The 13,600-nt window shown below is 39.2% G+C and overlaps 1 protein-coding gene across 3 annotated transcripts in view; it reads right to left on the bottom strand.

The window, feature by feature from the left end:
• csmd2 (CUB and Sushi multiple domains 2) overlaps nucleotides 1-13,600 on the bottom strand; it is a 280,249-nt gene that overhangs the window by 22,285 nt on the left and 244,364 nt on the right. For all 3 annotated transcript variants that reach the window (XM_023959868.2, XM_078955368.1, XM_023959867.2), the window contains exons 50-59: nucleotides 12,154-12,342; nucleotides 10,041-10,226; nucleotides 9,164-9,358; nucleotides 8,815-8,988; nucleotides 8,479-8,652; nucleotides 7,874-8,047; nucleotides 4,630-4,818; nucleotides 4,257-4,430; nucleotides 3,079-3,261; nucleotides 523-699 (exon numbers count right to left, since the gene is read on the bottom strand). In XM_023959868.2, coding sequence (XP_023815636.1) covers nucleotides 523-699; nucleotides 3,079-3,261; nucleotides 4,257-4,430; nucleotides 4,630-4,818; nucleotides 7,874-8,047; nucleotides 8,479-8,652; nucleotides 8,815-8,988; nucleotides 9,164-9,358; nucleotides 10,041-10,226; nucleotides 12,154-12,342 — 1,815 coding nt within the window. The remainder of the gene's footprint in view (nucleotides 1-522; nucleotides 700-3,078; nucleotides 3,262-4,256; nucleotides 4,431-4,629; nucleotides 4,819-7,873; nucleotides 8,048-8,478; nucleotides 8,653-8,814; nucleotides 8,989-9,163; nucleotides 9,359-10,040; nucleotides 10,227-12,153; nucleotides 12,343-13,600) is intronic.

Raw genomic sequence — 13,600 nt, 5'->3', positions numbered from 1 at the left:
TTAGTCAATCAGGGACTCCCGTTTAATTCACGGAGTTGCCAACCATAAAATTTGAAAATACCAAACTCAGAGTGTAGCTGGTTTATCTGGTGAACCCAGACTTAGCAAGGAGCCTGAGGATGTGTGCCTTTGTTTTTTAAATAAAGATAAACCAAAGCAACTCTCCTGGCAATCCATTTCCACCATTGCAAACCTAGCAAAGAACCAAATCACTTATTGTACCAGATTTTTGCCCTGCTTCAACATCTTTTCAAACTGTAGGTGGCAAACATGCGCTAGTAAACAGTAGAGAAAGAAGAAGAAAAAGCCCCTTCCTGCCTGTCCAGTGTGAACACTATGGACTGAACACACGTTTAGAAAGTTCTCGAACGTACATCAAAGGCCCAGTTTGTACGTAGCTTAGCCTTTTAGACAACTTCCCACCAGAAAAAGAAAGTTTTAAAAATGACACAACTTCAATGAGAGACAAAGATGAGGTAAGAAAATATATTCCTTGTTTCCTCTGTGAGAAGAGTGCATTACCTGAACACTCTGGCATGTTTCCTGTCCATGTGCCATTGACAGTACAGTGTCTTGTAAGCAGTCCAGTAGAATAGTAGCCCTCCCTACAACTGTAAGTGATGGATCTGGAGAATGTCAGGCCATCGTGAATAAGAATGTGGGAATTTCGTGGAGTTCCTGGATTTCCACAGGAAATAACTGAAAACAGAACAGAAAGAATTACAGAGTACTTGTTAACTGAAAAAAAAAATCACACAGGTGAAGATGTATTATGACTGGCACTGTTTCATTCCATCTATCTATTTTCTGTCTGAGCCTACCCAACAATCAATGGGTGAAGGCGGGGTAGACCCTGAACAGTTCAGTACATCGCATAGCCACAGAGATACAGACGAGCACACAAACTCAGATCTAAAATCTTAGTCACTTGCACCAGTATGGGTGCTAGGGTTTTTTTCGGGTTGTCTGGGTCTGTGGAACATTAAAGGGAGTGCTGGTGTGTCTTGCACTTGAGGCTTGTAGTGCCTCTTTAAGGGACATCATGAAAATGGAAACTACCCTTGTGTTGGTAAGCCTATATCACAAAGTGTTTGTTAAATATTAATATGTATGACTTACCTGCTTCACCCTTACTTTACCTTATGTGTTGTATATGTGTTTGCTATGACCTGTTACTCACAGCATCCCCTTAATAAAATGTGCACAAACATTTTCTGCTCTATGGGCTTCTCAAGTGCTCTATGGCCTTGCCATTTTGTGTGGGCCACCTGCATGTCCAGTACAGGTTTGACAGTTTTTCGCCTGCAGACAGTCCATATCCAACCTTAGTTGTCCTTAAAGAACTACTTAGAGTCACCAAGTAATCTTTCGAGCATGTTTTTGGATTGTGGGAGGGAGCTGAAGAAAACCAAAGCATGCATAGGGAAAACATACAATATCCAAACAGAAAGGACCCAGCCTGGCTTTCAATTGCTGAAAGGTCAGAGAGCTAACCACTTCACCACAGTGAAGCCCTTTCCTGCTTATATATATATATATATATATATAAAAATAAATGTAGGTTATAAAAGTGATTCACCTTGAAGGGAATTTAAATACACATCATACAGATGCTTCTGTTTCCTTATTATCTACAGGTTTGAAACTGTGTCCCTCCTGCTCTTTTTTATCTCCCTGTGATCCTGTGCATCCTATTTCATAAGTAACTCCGCTTTGATGCAGACATTTTCTGCTCAGAAAATCCCTCGGTGTTTGCCCAGCCGCCAGCGATGGTTCTGTTCATTACAGTTACCAGCTTGCCCTGGGCCCTCAAAGCCCCTGGGCATCGACCTCCCATAATGACCAGCTGTAGCTCGGCCTTTGAGGTCTGTGCCAACTGAGAACAGGTGGGCGACTTCGTCTAGAGGGCTCCCGCATGGCGAGTAAAGCAATCGGAAGTTTACGGAGAAAGGAGGGATAGTGGTGGATAGTGGGATGTGTGGGCGTTCGGAGACAGAAGTGGACACAGGCTGGAAGACAGGATGTTGCATCTGGAAATAACACTTGATGTGCTGGCAGACTGAAGAAAGGGGTCACATTTTTATCGGTAGAACAGAAAAAGAATACAGGAAAGGTTCAGACAGAGCTTGCCAAGTTGGCAAAGCATAATTATGAATGGTTCAGTATTCTAAAAAGGTAAAACGCATAAGAAAAAAAAAAAAAGTGAGAGTAAACTATAAAAGTGAAAAAAAAAAATTCATTTGTGGACAACAAAATTAAGACAAACATATTAAATTCCAAGAAATGATACTCTTAAAAATGAAACACATTTAAATAAAGAAAAAGAAGAAACACCACTAACCCACGTTATAAAATTTAATGAAATTTATAATTTACTGTTAGAGTTTTTAATGCAGCTTTTAAGGAATGAAGGCCATAGGCCATGAATACTCTCACCAAGGCTGCAACAGCGCATGTTCAATCTCTTTTTTTAACTGTATCCATCAGTCAGACGCCTCTGTTAGCGGAAGAATAATAAATGGTGTTATGAAGACCTTCAAGATCTGGAAGGAACTGGATTTGTGATGATTTAACAAGACGCTGATGATGTGGGTATCTCTAACACAGACACATTCCAGTTTCATGTCTGTCTTTGCTGCCCAGTTCTGAAATATTACACAATTGACAACTCGTACTGTAAGGGTGTATAGTTCCTAAAATCACTGCTACAGATATTTTTGCCTGGAAAACAATCCTTGTACAAGAAGGTCTAATCTTGCAACATATAAACCGATCTTTGTCTGACCTCCACCCTGTTATTCATTTCAGGATCCTGAGAAATCATTGAACCCACATTGTAGATGTTTCATGTGTACGTCATTGTTTCTCAATGTTTTAAAAGGTTTTGCAGTGAGAAATCATGAAAAGACAAATGATTGTTGTCAAAAATGACCCCTTGCTTCCTCCGTATGCACTCTCGCCATCATTTTTAGGGTTTGCAACTTGTCATTTCTAGGACGATCTAAAAAAGTTTGGTTTCTGTAGAGCTTAGACCTTTACCTTAGTGTTCAGCAAACATTCCATGGATCGGACACTCACCTTGACACTCAGGTTGTGTATTCAGCCAGGTCCCATTGGCCAGACACGTTCTCTCGGATGAACCCTTCAACACATAGCCAGGCTCGCAGCTGAAGCGGACAACACTGCCAACCGTGAACTCTTCCCCCAGACGAATACCATGGACCGGAACCCCTGGATCTCCACAAAGCCCAGAAGATTCTCCTAAAATATCACATATAAATGCTTCAATGATTTGTACACACAGTGCAATTTCTGAAGAACTTAACTTAAGGTGTTACATTTATTTTTACACTGATTTACTGAACCTGCATATGCATGTGCTCAAACAATATCTCTTGACCTTGAGTCTAATAATGCCCCTTTTCATTTTAACGGACAAAAGTTTAACCCTTGCTTCGTTTCTATGTTTTCTATTGAAAACAACCACACCAACATTTCATTTTTCTATGCGTTGAGGGCACCATTCATTTCAAAGGCTATGGTAAAGCTGCTTTGAACACTGTGTGTGGTTCAGAAGTCATCCAAATTCTTATAAAAACTTGTATTTACTGTCTGCTGAGAGGACATTAAAAGCCTGTAGGATGTAGATGAAACTCATCAAAGGTGGCATTAAACTGTCAGAGCACTGCTTTATGGCCACACAGCCTGTATTTTCATGTGTGCATCAGCATATGTGTTCCTGCGTATGTTTGTGGACGTGTCTGCTGCTTGGTGGTGAACATGTGAGCGTTCCTCATCGTCTAGGCATGGGTGTTATTGGAGCTCTGAAGCAAATCACCGTTAAGGAGTAGAGATATGGGAACGGATGTCTTTAAACTGCTTTACACCCAGCTGAAGCATGGGAGCCCATGCTTCTAAGTCTTAATGTGAGTAGATTAAAAGAGTTTTATGGAGGACACTCTCTTTGCCCTTGATGCCTGCGGAGCGGTAACTCCCCCTTTGGTCTACATACTTTGCTCCATTAGAGGCAAACAGCTGCCACCCAAAGTCTTTATTTGTTGGTCTGGCATTATAGTTGCACCCATGTGACTCAAAGTTGCTATTACATCTTAATTTAGTGCTTTATGCAAAAAAAAAAAAAAAACAACTTTTTTTTGCAGAACTATCATATTTGTCTGTTTCATTTAAGCTATTTCTTTTTTCTGTGGTGGGGGAGAATAACCTGGAGCTGTCACTCAAGGTGTCATTTTCCATACCAGAGCAGTGTGGTGGTGAGCCACTCCACTGCCCATCCAGCTGGCACATTCGCGTGGTGTTGCCAATGACAGTACGCTGACCCATGCAGCTGTAGCGGATGACTGATCCTACGGTTCGACGGTCGCCCGAAATCTTGGCATAAGGAGAAACGCTGGGGTGGTCACACAGCATCACTGACCAATCAGAGCGGAGAAACAAGCCAAATGGGTTAAATGATGAATTTATTGCCTCAAACACTGGACAGAAAAAAAAAATACAAAACCTTTGCTTTTTTTTATTGTGAGAAATAATTACCTGTTCTCTGTTAGTAAAACTGCAGAAAAATAATACTTTGTCAAGTGTGCTTTTTACTTTGAAACTGAGGTTACTTACACAGACATTTGGGTAAGGAGCGATCCCAGGTGCCGTCCCCCTGGCATGAAATAGAGCTGGTGCCCAGCAGGTAGTAGCCTGGGTTGCAGCGGTACGACACAGTGGTTTGGAAACTGTAGCGATGTGCTCCACTGGACAGAACCTGCCTAATGCTGTTCTCAACATGACCTGGCTCTGTGCAGTTCACAACTGAGGGAGAAATGCAAAAGTGGACAGTTGTCACAGCTGTCAGTTGTTTTGTTCTTATAGCAAGAAAATAATTTATATTATTTTCATTATTGGTTGTTTTTTTATTTCACTACCTTCTGAACCCATCCATTGACAAAATCTACAGGAAGATTTTTCTTTAGAAAAATACAAACAAAGTTAGAGGCCCGAATGGCGTTGTATGGCCCACAGCCTCTATCCTAACCCGATCAAGCCAACCCCAGAGCTGTCTCATTGGCTGAATGGCCTCTACACAGACTTCACTACCCTTCAGCCCCTGTCTGTCCAATTCATTAAAAAAACATTTTATTATTTTTGCTCCCTGGGGGGGATGAGCAGGTCTACGTAACCTTTAGAAGAATCAGCAAATGTGCATTTTTGGATTTTCCTGACAAAGACAGGTTTCTGTAAACCACGCCCAAATTCCATGTATGGTCATATTGTATGTCATAAGGTTTCGTTCAGCTTGAGCCAATGACTAATGTAATACAATTTTTATAATAATGTGGTGTAAAATGTGTGAGCAATAAAGGAATGCCACATGTTAGCCGTTCAAAATCTACAACTTCCAATTCCAACATTTGTTTCCAAGTAGCCTCCCACTAATGCTCGAGGCGATAAGAGGCAGTAGAAGAAATCTGTAGCTGATACTAAAGGCATTTTTGTTTGGACAGTTCAAGATGGTGGTGTCGTCCAAAGGTCAAATGTCAATGAAACTTTCATTGTGGTAGTAGACTTAAGCTGATTTTGCTGATTTTTACATTTTGGTTAGCCTTTGAGTATTTGGTGGTGGCATAATTTTGGCTTGAAGGTGCAGTAAGAACAAAGAATTGCAGAATGAGTATGGTCCTAACAGTCCAGGACTGCTGCAAAATGTAATTATGCCTGGTTACTGTGACATATGTCAGAGATGATTAAGCTATAGAAAGTAGTAGTGATGATGAAGTCCAAGTGGAGCATATAAATGGCACCAATAGTGTTTTTTCTTTTTTCAGTAATGTCACATTGAGCTGCTGTCTAGTCCATACTTTAAATCCCAAGCATACGTACGCCAAAATGCTAATGGTTTCCCAAATAATTGCTAGGAGTTCCCACACAGTCTTTATATCTCTGTTTACCTTTCCAGTCTGGCTCTTTTGAATGTGTCTTCACTTCCGCAAAAACAAAGAAGCCGCTTTGTATAAAATAAATGTGCATAAAAGATGGCTCATTTTCAAGCTTCCAAGCTGGCCAGTGCTGCTAAATCACCCTCTGAATAACTTTTATAATGTATTTCTTTTCCAGTAAATTCCCAACCCCTGACTGCAACAAATGACTGCAGAAGACTACAAAGCCATTTTGGCAATAGAGGACTTTCTGCAAGCTAGATCCCAAGCCTGAAATTCAGCTTTGAACAAATACACCTTAAATTTAAGGTCGCAAAGTGATCCAGCAGCTACTTAAAACTATAATGTATTGTTACATTCCTTTGTGGCACACTGTGAGAACCAAAGGGGGCAAAGAAACGAGAAAAATAATGAATACGTACAAAAAGTGGGAGTTTAAAAAGCGAAGCCGGTTTTTTTTGTATCAGATTTGTGTCAGGCACCCTGGTAACACTGCAATTCTTAACCTATATTAGTCAAGAGTACATGTCATTTTTTTTCTTTCGAATTTTGAAACTATTCCTGTTTTTAAAGACTCATTTTGAATAAAATTGTGTTTTTGGTGTTTTTAAAATGTTTTAGTGGCATTTTTCTGATGATGGAGGACATATATCAAGAAAATGACCGTATTTTCAGCACTGTAAGGCACACTGTCAACGAATGGTCTATTTTCAAACTTATGCCTGAGGTCCACAAAACCTTAAGGTGCATTAAGTGAAACAAAAGACTAAAACAGACTAAAACAAATGTTACTGTTACTACATTAACTTATTAGGGTTTCTTTATCTCGACCAACAAAATGCTAACATTCAGAAAAGACAAAGGTGAGATGGACGAAGCCATCACTGCGTTTTTCCACAGATAAAGAGTGAGACAGACACTGTCACAGAAGCCCTTATTAATGCAATAAATCTGATTGACAAAAAGACCCCTAAGCTTCTTATGTCTTCACATGAGCGGTGAGAATTATGACCGTCAGAGCAGACGGTGACGCTGCCTCACAAACACGCTGAGAATCACCCGGTCTTTACATGAATGCAGCTGAGAGTCAGCGTCCGCATCCTGTCAAGGTCTACGCTTAACTGGTGTCGTTGGTAGAGCGGGGGGGATTTAAGGCATTAAAATATCGTCCTCTTATGCATGTCGGAGCCAGCTGTACACATTCTTTTTCAATAAAGGAAAATGGCCTGTTAGTTTTTCAACCTCCCTGTCTATGGAAACGAACAAAAAGAAAAGGGTTTTCTCTCATTTAAAACAAAGCCACAAGTCAATCAGCTGCTGGCTCTGTCACTGTCTTGTCACATCCAAGGCCCGACCTTTTGTGCAGTCTTTTATTTGCGCCTGTCACAAAGCTTTCAGTGGAAAACACAAACATGGGTGTCGAGCTATTTTGTTAGTAACAAAACTGCTGTCAAATAAATCTTGGATTCTTCCGTTCAAATCAGACCAGAATACTTATTTTCAGCATATTTAAGGATGAAGATGTCAACAGGCGGCTGTCCTTCAAAAAAATAAAAAAAACCTCAAGGATCCTGTGGTGATCTGCAGCTATCCCTGCATGCCTATTAACTGTTTCCCAGACATACAGTTGGGCCGCAGGCGGCAACAGAGGTAATGGTGCTGAGAAGAAACATCCCATACAAATAGTTTCTGGAATTCTAACCATTAAACAAATTTTACCATTCAACAAATACCCTCTACTCAAAAACAAGGTTTCCTTTTTGAACCTTTATTTTAGCTCTCTAATTTAATGGTTATTACCAGGTGGGAGCGATCTTTTGCTGGACTCTAACAGAGTACTTTAGACAAAGTATATTATCTATTCTGCATGAAATTATTACGGAGATTAAATGCAACCAATGGCATTACATTGAAATGCTTAAGTTACTCACTTTTACACCTGGGTAGGGGGTTGCTCCATTGCCCACTGGCTTGGCATGTAGACTTAACAGCCCCCTGTAGAACGTATCCAGTATTGCAGACAAAACGTACTACATCATTTAAGTTGAACTGGGTACCTTGGGTTGTACCAAATGTAGGGTTGCCAGGGTGACCACATGTGATGGCTGGGGGATTCAAAGGACAGAAAAGAGCCGGATTACATTCTTGGTGTACTACATTTGAATTACAATGGTTGATCTCAACATAAGAGACAGGGAGAGCAGTAGGACATAAAACAAATTACCAATTATCTACCACCGATGGACAACTCCGGCCTCGAGAGTCGCATTGGTGCATGTTTTCCAACATACCTTACTCTGGCATGTTCTAATTGGCTGGACACACCTGAACCAGGTAATTAGTCATGATATATCTAGAAATTATGCAGACACACTGGACCTCAAGGCTTGGAGTGAGCTGTCCCAAACCTAAATATGTGTCTTCACGTGACCTCTCTAAATGCCAACTTGCCTCACTTGCTTAGAAAATTCTCATCTCTCACGCTGAGATGAACCTCAAAGTGCTTTGTGAGTCTGTGTTTTCCAGAATGACTTACGGACACAAACAGGAGTTCGTCCTGACCACCGGTGATCCTGCTCACATATTCGCACCGACACTCCAATGAGACGAAATCCTGGGTTGCATTGGTAGACGACGCTGCCTCGATAATTATAATTCTCCCCAATGATTTGTCCGTTCACTATTGGCTCCGGAGAGCCACAATGGCCCGCTATGTAAGGACAAAAAGAGTGTTTTGAATGTTTTTCAGTAAAGAGCTGGACTCAAGACAAATATAAACTGTATTTATATATATATATATATATATATATATATATATATATATATATATATATATATATATATATATATATATATATATATAAAATCTCACCGAGACATTGGACCTGTGTTCCACTCCAAAGACCATTGGACATACACTCTCGTACTCGAGAGCCCACCAAGGTATATCCTGTATTACAGGAGAAAATAGCTGTGGCTCCATACACAGTCAATGTCCCAATCTTGTTACCATTTGGTGGAGTGCCAAGGTCCCCACAGGAAATGACTGCAATGAAAAAAACAAATATTATTTTTCTGAATAATCAGTTGGTACAGCTAAAGATTTTCATAGTTAACTGCCAAAGGCTCCAAATACTAATTACGGTGCATTACCTTGCCATAGTCTATTTTTGAACTAATGAACTGGTTCAAAATAATACAAAAATAATATTTTGACTCACTGTCACAGACTGGGTGAGGATCAGGGTAGTTCCATGTGCCATTTTCCTGGCAGCGAATGATCCTTTGACCCCTGTAGTAATACCCTGGATCACATACAAGCATCATCATCGCATCATATTGGTTTTGCGTGCCATAGATTAGTCGCCATCTTCCGTGTTCCACAGCAGAGTGGCCGATGTCTGGGCAGGTAACCGCTGCAGGGTGAGAAGTCAAATCACATGTTTCTTTAAAAAGTTACTTTGTTTTCAATTATCAGTCAAAGGCATCTGAACACACACCTGTAAATTAAGCTTATAGTGCAATTTAATGCACATTATGATCAAGGAATGGAAATATTGACCTTTTTGGCCATGTTTTTCACTAAAACTTTTATCAAAATGAAATCCTTGTTTCAATCGTGAAATTTTAGTGTCATTTTAAGAAGAAATTTATTTTCAAGGCTTTATCAAGCAACTTTGATGTCTTAAGAAATGCAGCTGCGGCCATACATGTGATGCTGTTTGCATTATATTATCAAATGTTTGAGGACAAATTCTGTTTGTTTTTTATCATCATGAAGATTCAATCATCTGACAAATAAATACAAATGGTACTGGTGGTGATGGATTTTCTTTTTTTTAGGGTGATGAGAGTCAATATTCTTCTAGTCAGTACAAGATTATTACGTTTCGGAGATTTGACAGGATGAATAGATACGTAATTTAGAAATAACGAACAATCCATCCCAGTATATGAAAAATAATTCTATACATGGAATTTTTGGAACACCTAAAAAATGGAAAAGTCCAAATTCTTTTTTTATAAAACTGTGTTCCATCTGATTGTTCTTTAATTAAAATAGCAACCCTAGACAGACTGAGAAAGACAAATACTCACAAAGACATCTGGGTGGGGCCTCAATGGGGCTCCACCTTCCGGATTCTTGACAGATCAGAGAGGTGGTGATGGGCCCGGAAAGCCGAAATCCCGGATTACACTGGTAGGTAGCCTTCGCCCCAAGAGAAAACTCCTGGCCAGCAATGCTGCCGTTAACTGGAGGAACCGGCATTCCACAAGACATGACTGCAAACAACAAGATGCAGCTTTAACATTACAAAACAATTCAAAGGTGATAGAAGCAGCATAACCGGTCATCCAGGAGTGTCAACTTCTCTTACTGTTTAACAGCATTTAGCTATTGTATTTAATTATATTGTATCAATTTGTATTATTCAAAGGGAGGATAAAACCAAAAGAATATAATTTATAGGTTTTCATACAGAAGTAGCTTCACAATCATTTTTTTCTTTTTTTTTGTAAACCTAAACTAAAAAAAAAACAAGTTTCGGTTGAAATGCAAACAGGATATTTGTATGCACATGCAGATATCCAAGCAAATATCATGCTTGGATATGCTTGGATATCCTTGACACGCGTTTGCTAGTATGTATTTATGTATGAGCATGTAAGCTGATCTGTATCAATCAATGTGCATGTCAGTAAAGGTTTCTGTGTGGATCAGTGTGTCTATGGACAGGCCATTGACTGTATATGAAAACTGGAATGAATGACGACTCCTCTCTTGCGCTCCAAACAGGAAGTACCTGCTGGCTCCAAGATGCTAAAATCCCATAGATTTCTATCGATAAATTAACAGCTATGACTTAACCATTCTATTAGTCAGAATAACCATTCTTGCTCTGATACTTTTATTTAGCATATTTTTGTTAATCCAAATTTTTTTCAAAATATATATTTTTAATGCAGGTTTTTTAAGTTATGAACTGACCAATCAGATGCCTTAAAAGCACATATGTGGTCTCATGTCAAACATTTGAAATGTTTGAATTACAGATTCTTCCGAGCCAGCTTTCAAGTGGAAGGGGTGTGGACTTCCAACAAGCTCACTTCCTGATTGGGGAGAGTGGTTGCCAGAGAAATGTCGACTCAACTGTCTCGGACTAATCACAGATTACTTTCGACATCTGGCTCCAACATGGTGGCATCCATAAGGTGAAAAGAGTGAATACTAAATTGATTTCCTTTGGTTTGAACAGAAAGTAAGCCATTTTCTATAGATGACGTCACACTTGGTCCAGTTCTTATAAACAGTCAATGGGACAGGCACAGCACTTTTTGGTAAACATCTACATAAAAATGATAGATTCAACCTATAACAACTCATTTTCATTTATTTTAGTAATTCTACATCTTCTGCGTGTTTCTTTACTTCACCAACTTTGTATCCCCTTTTCCTTCCTTGTACCCTTGACCCCTATCTTTAATATCCTACTTTTCATCCCTCTTCTGTGTGGTCCAAAAACATTCAAGCAAATATTATGACAAATAAAGTTTAGTGTCTAATGCAAGAGGGATTTATACAAACGTACACTTCCTGATTGAACAGTAATGTCTGCCCAACACAAGAGGCCCTCAGCTCTTATCTGTAAGGTTAAGTAAAAGATAAATTTAAAAAAAGACCAGAAACAGCTTAATTTATTTATCTTTTTGGTCACCATTCGTAAACTTTGACCAGATAATTCCAAAGGTAAACTGCTTATTTTACTATTATTCGTTTTCAAGTCCTCACAGGTTTATCCCAAAAGCATCAAACGCCACTCAATTTATAATAAAGAGTCTTCAAAATAAACCTTGAAAAAGGGTTGTGAGCGTCTTTGGGGCATGCCGCAGGCGCAGGAGCCTGCAGGTAGCGATGGATTTCCAGGTGAAATCACCCTTTGATTCAAAGCAAGTCAGTCATGTGAAACTTTTTTTCAATCAATTTAAACTGCACGATACATTTCTATCCTAAAGCTGCTCTAAACAAAACATTGAAAGCTGCTGGTGTCATGATGTTTTCTTTAGACGTTACTTTTACTTACTTTTGAGAAATTAGTTTGACAGCAAGAAGCTTAAGACCTAAACCTAAAAGGACCCGACTCTTGCTGGTTCTTGATTTGTTGAATTAATATAATCCAGTGCAGTTCTGCTGCCATGATAGGGACCTCACCTTGGCAAAGAGGCACAGGTGCATTCCACTGGAAAATCCCTTGGGCTGTCCTGACACACGTGGCACTGCTCTGACCAATAAGCCGGAAGCCCTGGTCACAGCTGAAGCGTAGTGTACTGCCCAGCTTAGTGCCTGTCAGGCTGTGCACTGTGCCATTTACAGGGTTGTTTGGAGGGCTGCAGTAGGCCGCTGTGTAAAAAAAAAAAAAAAAAACGAGTTAAAAGTGGTAAACAAAAATATAAATATACAAATCAACGGAGTACAAGAAAAAAGTAAACAAGTATTAAAAAAGTTGATATTGCATTTGCACATAAGCTCTTATATATATATATATTTATATATATATATATATATATATGGAGAAAATACAAAAACATATATAGATTTACAGAAATAGAGCTGCAAAAGAAACTTATTTTTGCAAAGTGGAGCTTGCAGTTGTATAATAAAAGACCCCCTCCAAGGAAAATACTGTCTCTGGTGTTTTTAATGTGCATTTTTCTGATGATTGATGGCATTTATTAAAATAATTGAGTGGACGGGGTTGCTCTGTGCCAACGGTTCCGTCCACAATTTCTAATAAACTACTGCCGCTCTGCAGAAACTATGTCCAAGAAAACAACACTGTTTTCCTGTTTCTTTTTTTTGGGGGGGGGGGTACTTTTGGGAATTATTTCATTATTTAAAGACCACTGGTAACACTTTGAAAATAGAGTGGGTCTTTAAGCTTTATTCTTTAATGGTTAGGGGCACATAAATAAAAGAAAACAGCTATAGAACTAAACTGTATTCAAATGTATACAGAAAGATCTAAAACACCAATAGTAGACAAAATAAATTATACATTTCCAGATCATAGATGCATTTGTTGAAATATAAATGCCCTTTCATTTGGATCTTTTTAGGCAAAAAGTGTTTGGGGAAGATTTGCCAGCTCAAACAAACAGCTTACATTCTGTCTTGTTCTGATGTGGTTTAGTCTTAGGAAAAGTTGCTCTGAGGATTTGTTTTTAGAATTTGATTTTATAAGTTAAAGGATTTGTAAACATTTTATTTTAGTGGATAATTTGCAGATGGTCTCAGTTAGGCAATGTTTTAGCTACACTTTAAAATGCGTTGTTCCTCCACCTTGGACGTAACCTATTTAAACCTCTAAGATGTTTTGCACCAAGACACTGTTTCCTTGTTTGTAATAAAAATAAAAAGTAACATGACTAAACAGATATAAAATGAACTGAAGACTGCCTTACGTATATGGACTGGCGGAGGAGATGACTGTGCCCAAACAGGTAAATGAAGCAGTGAAAGAACAAATAACCTCAAGTGTAAGGAACTAAGATGGAGGATTCCTGGAGAAAATGTCTGCAAGTTGCTAATGAAAGTGCTGCCATTGGAGATGAAAGATGGATAATTGAGCTGGATAGCTGAAAAGTCTGGCTGTCCATGT

This window comes from Oryzias latipes, chromosome 11 (assembly GCF_053564925.1).
Source record: "Oryzias latipes strain Hd-rR chromosome 11, Olatipes_Hd-rR_3.1".
NCBI classification, from domain to species: domain Eukaryota; kingdom Metazoa; phylum Chordata; class Actinopteri; order Beloniformes; family Adrianichthyidae; genus Oryzias; species Oryzias latipes.
Note: the sequence above shows the minus strand (reverse complement) of the source record. Positions and strands in the feature narration are given on the sequence as shown.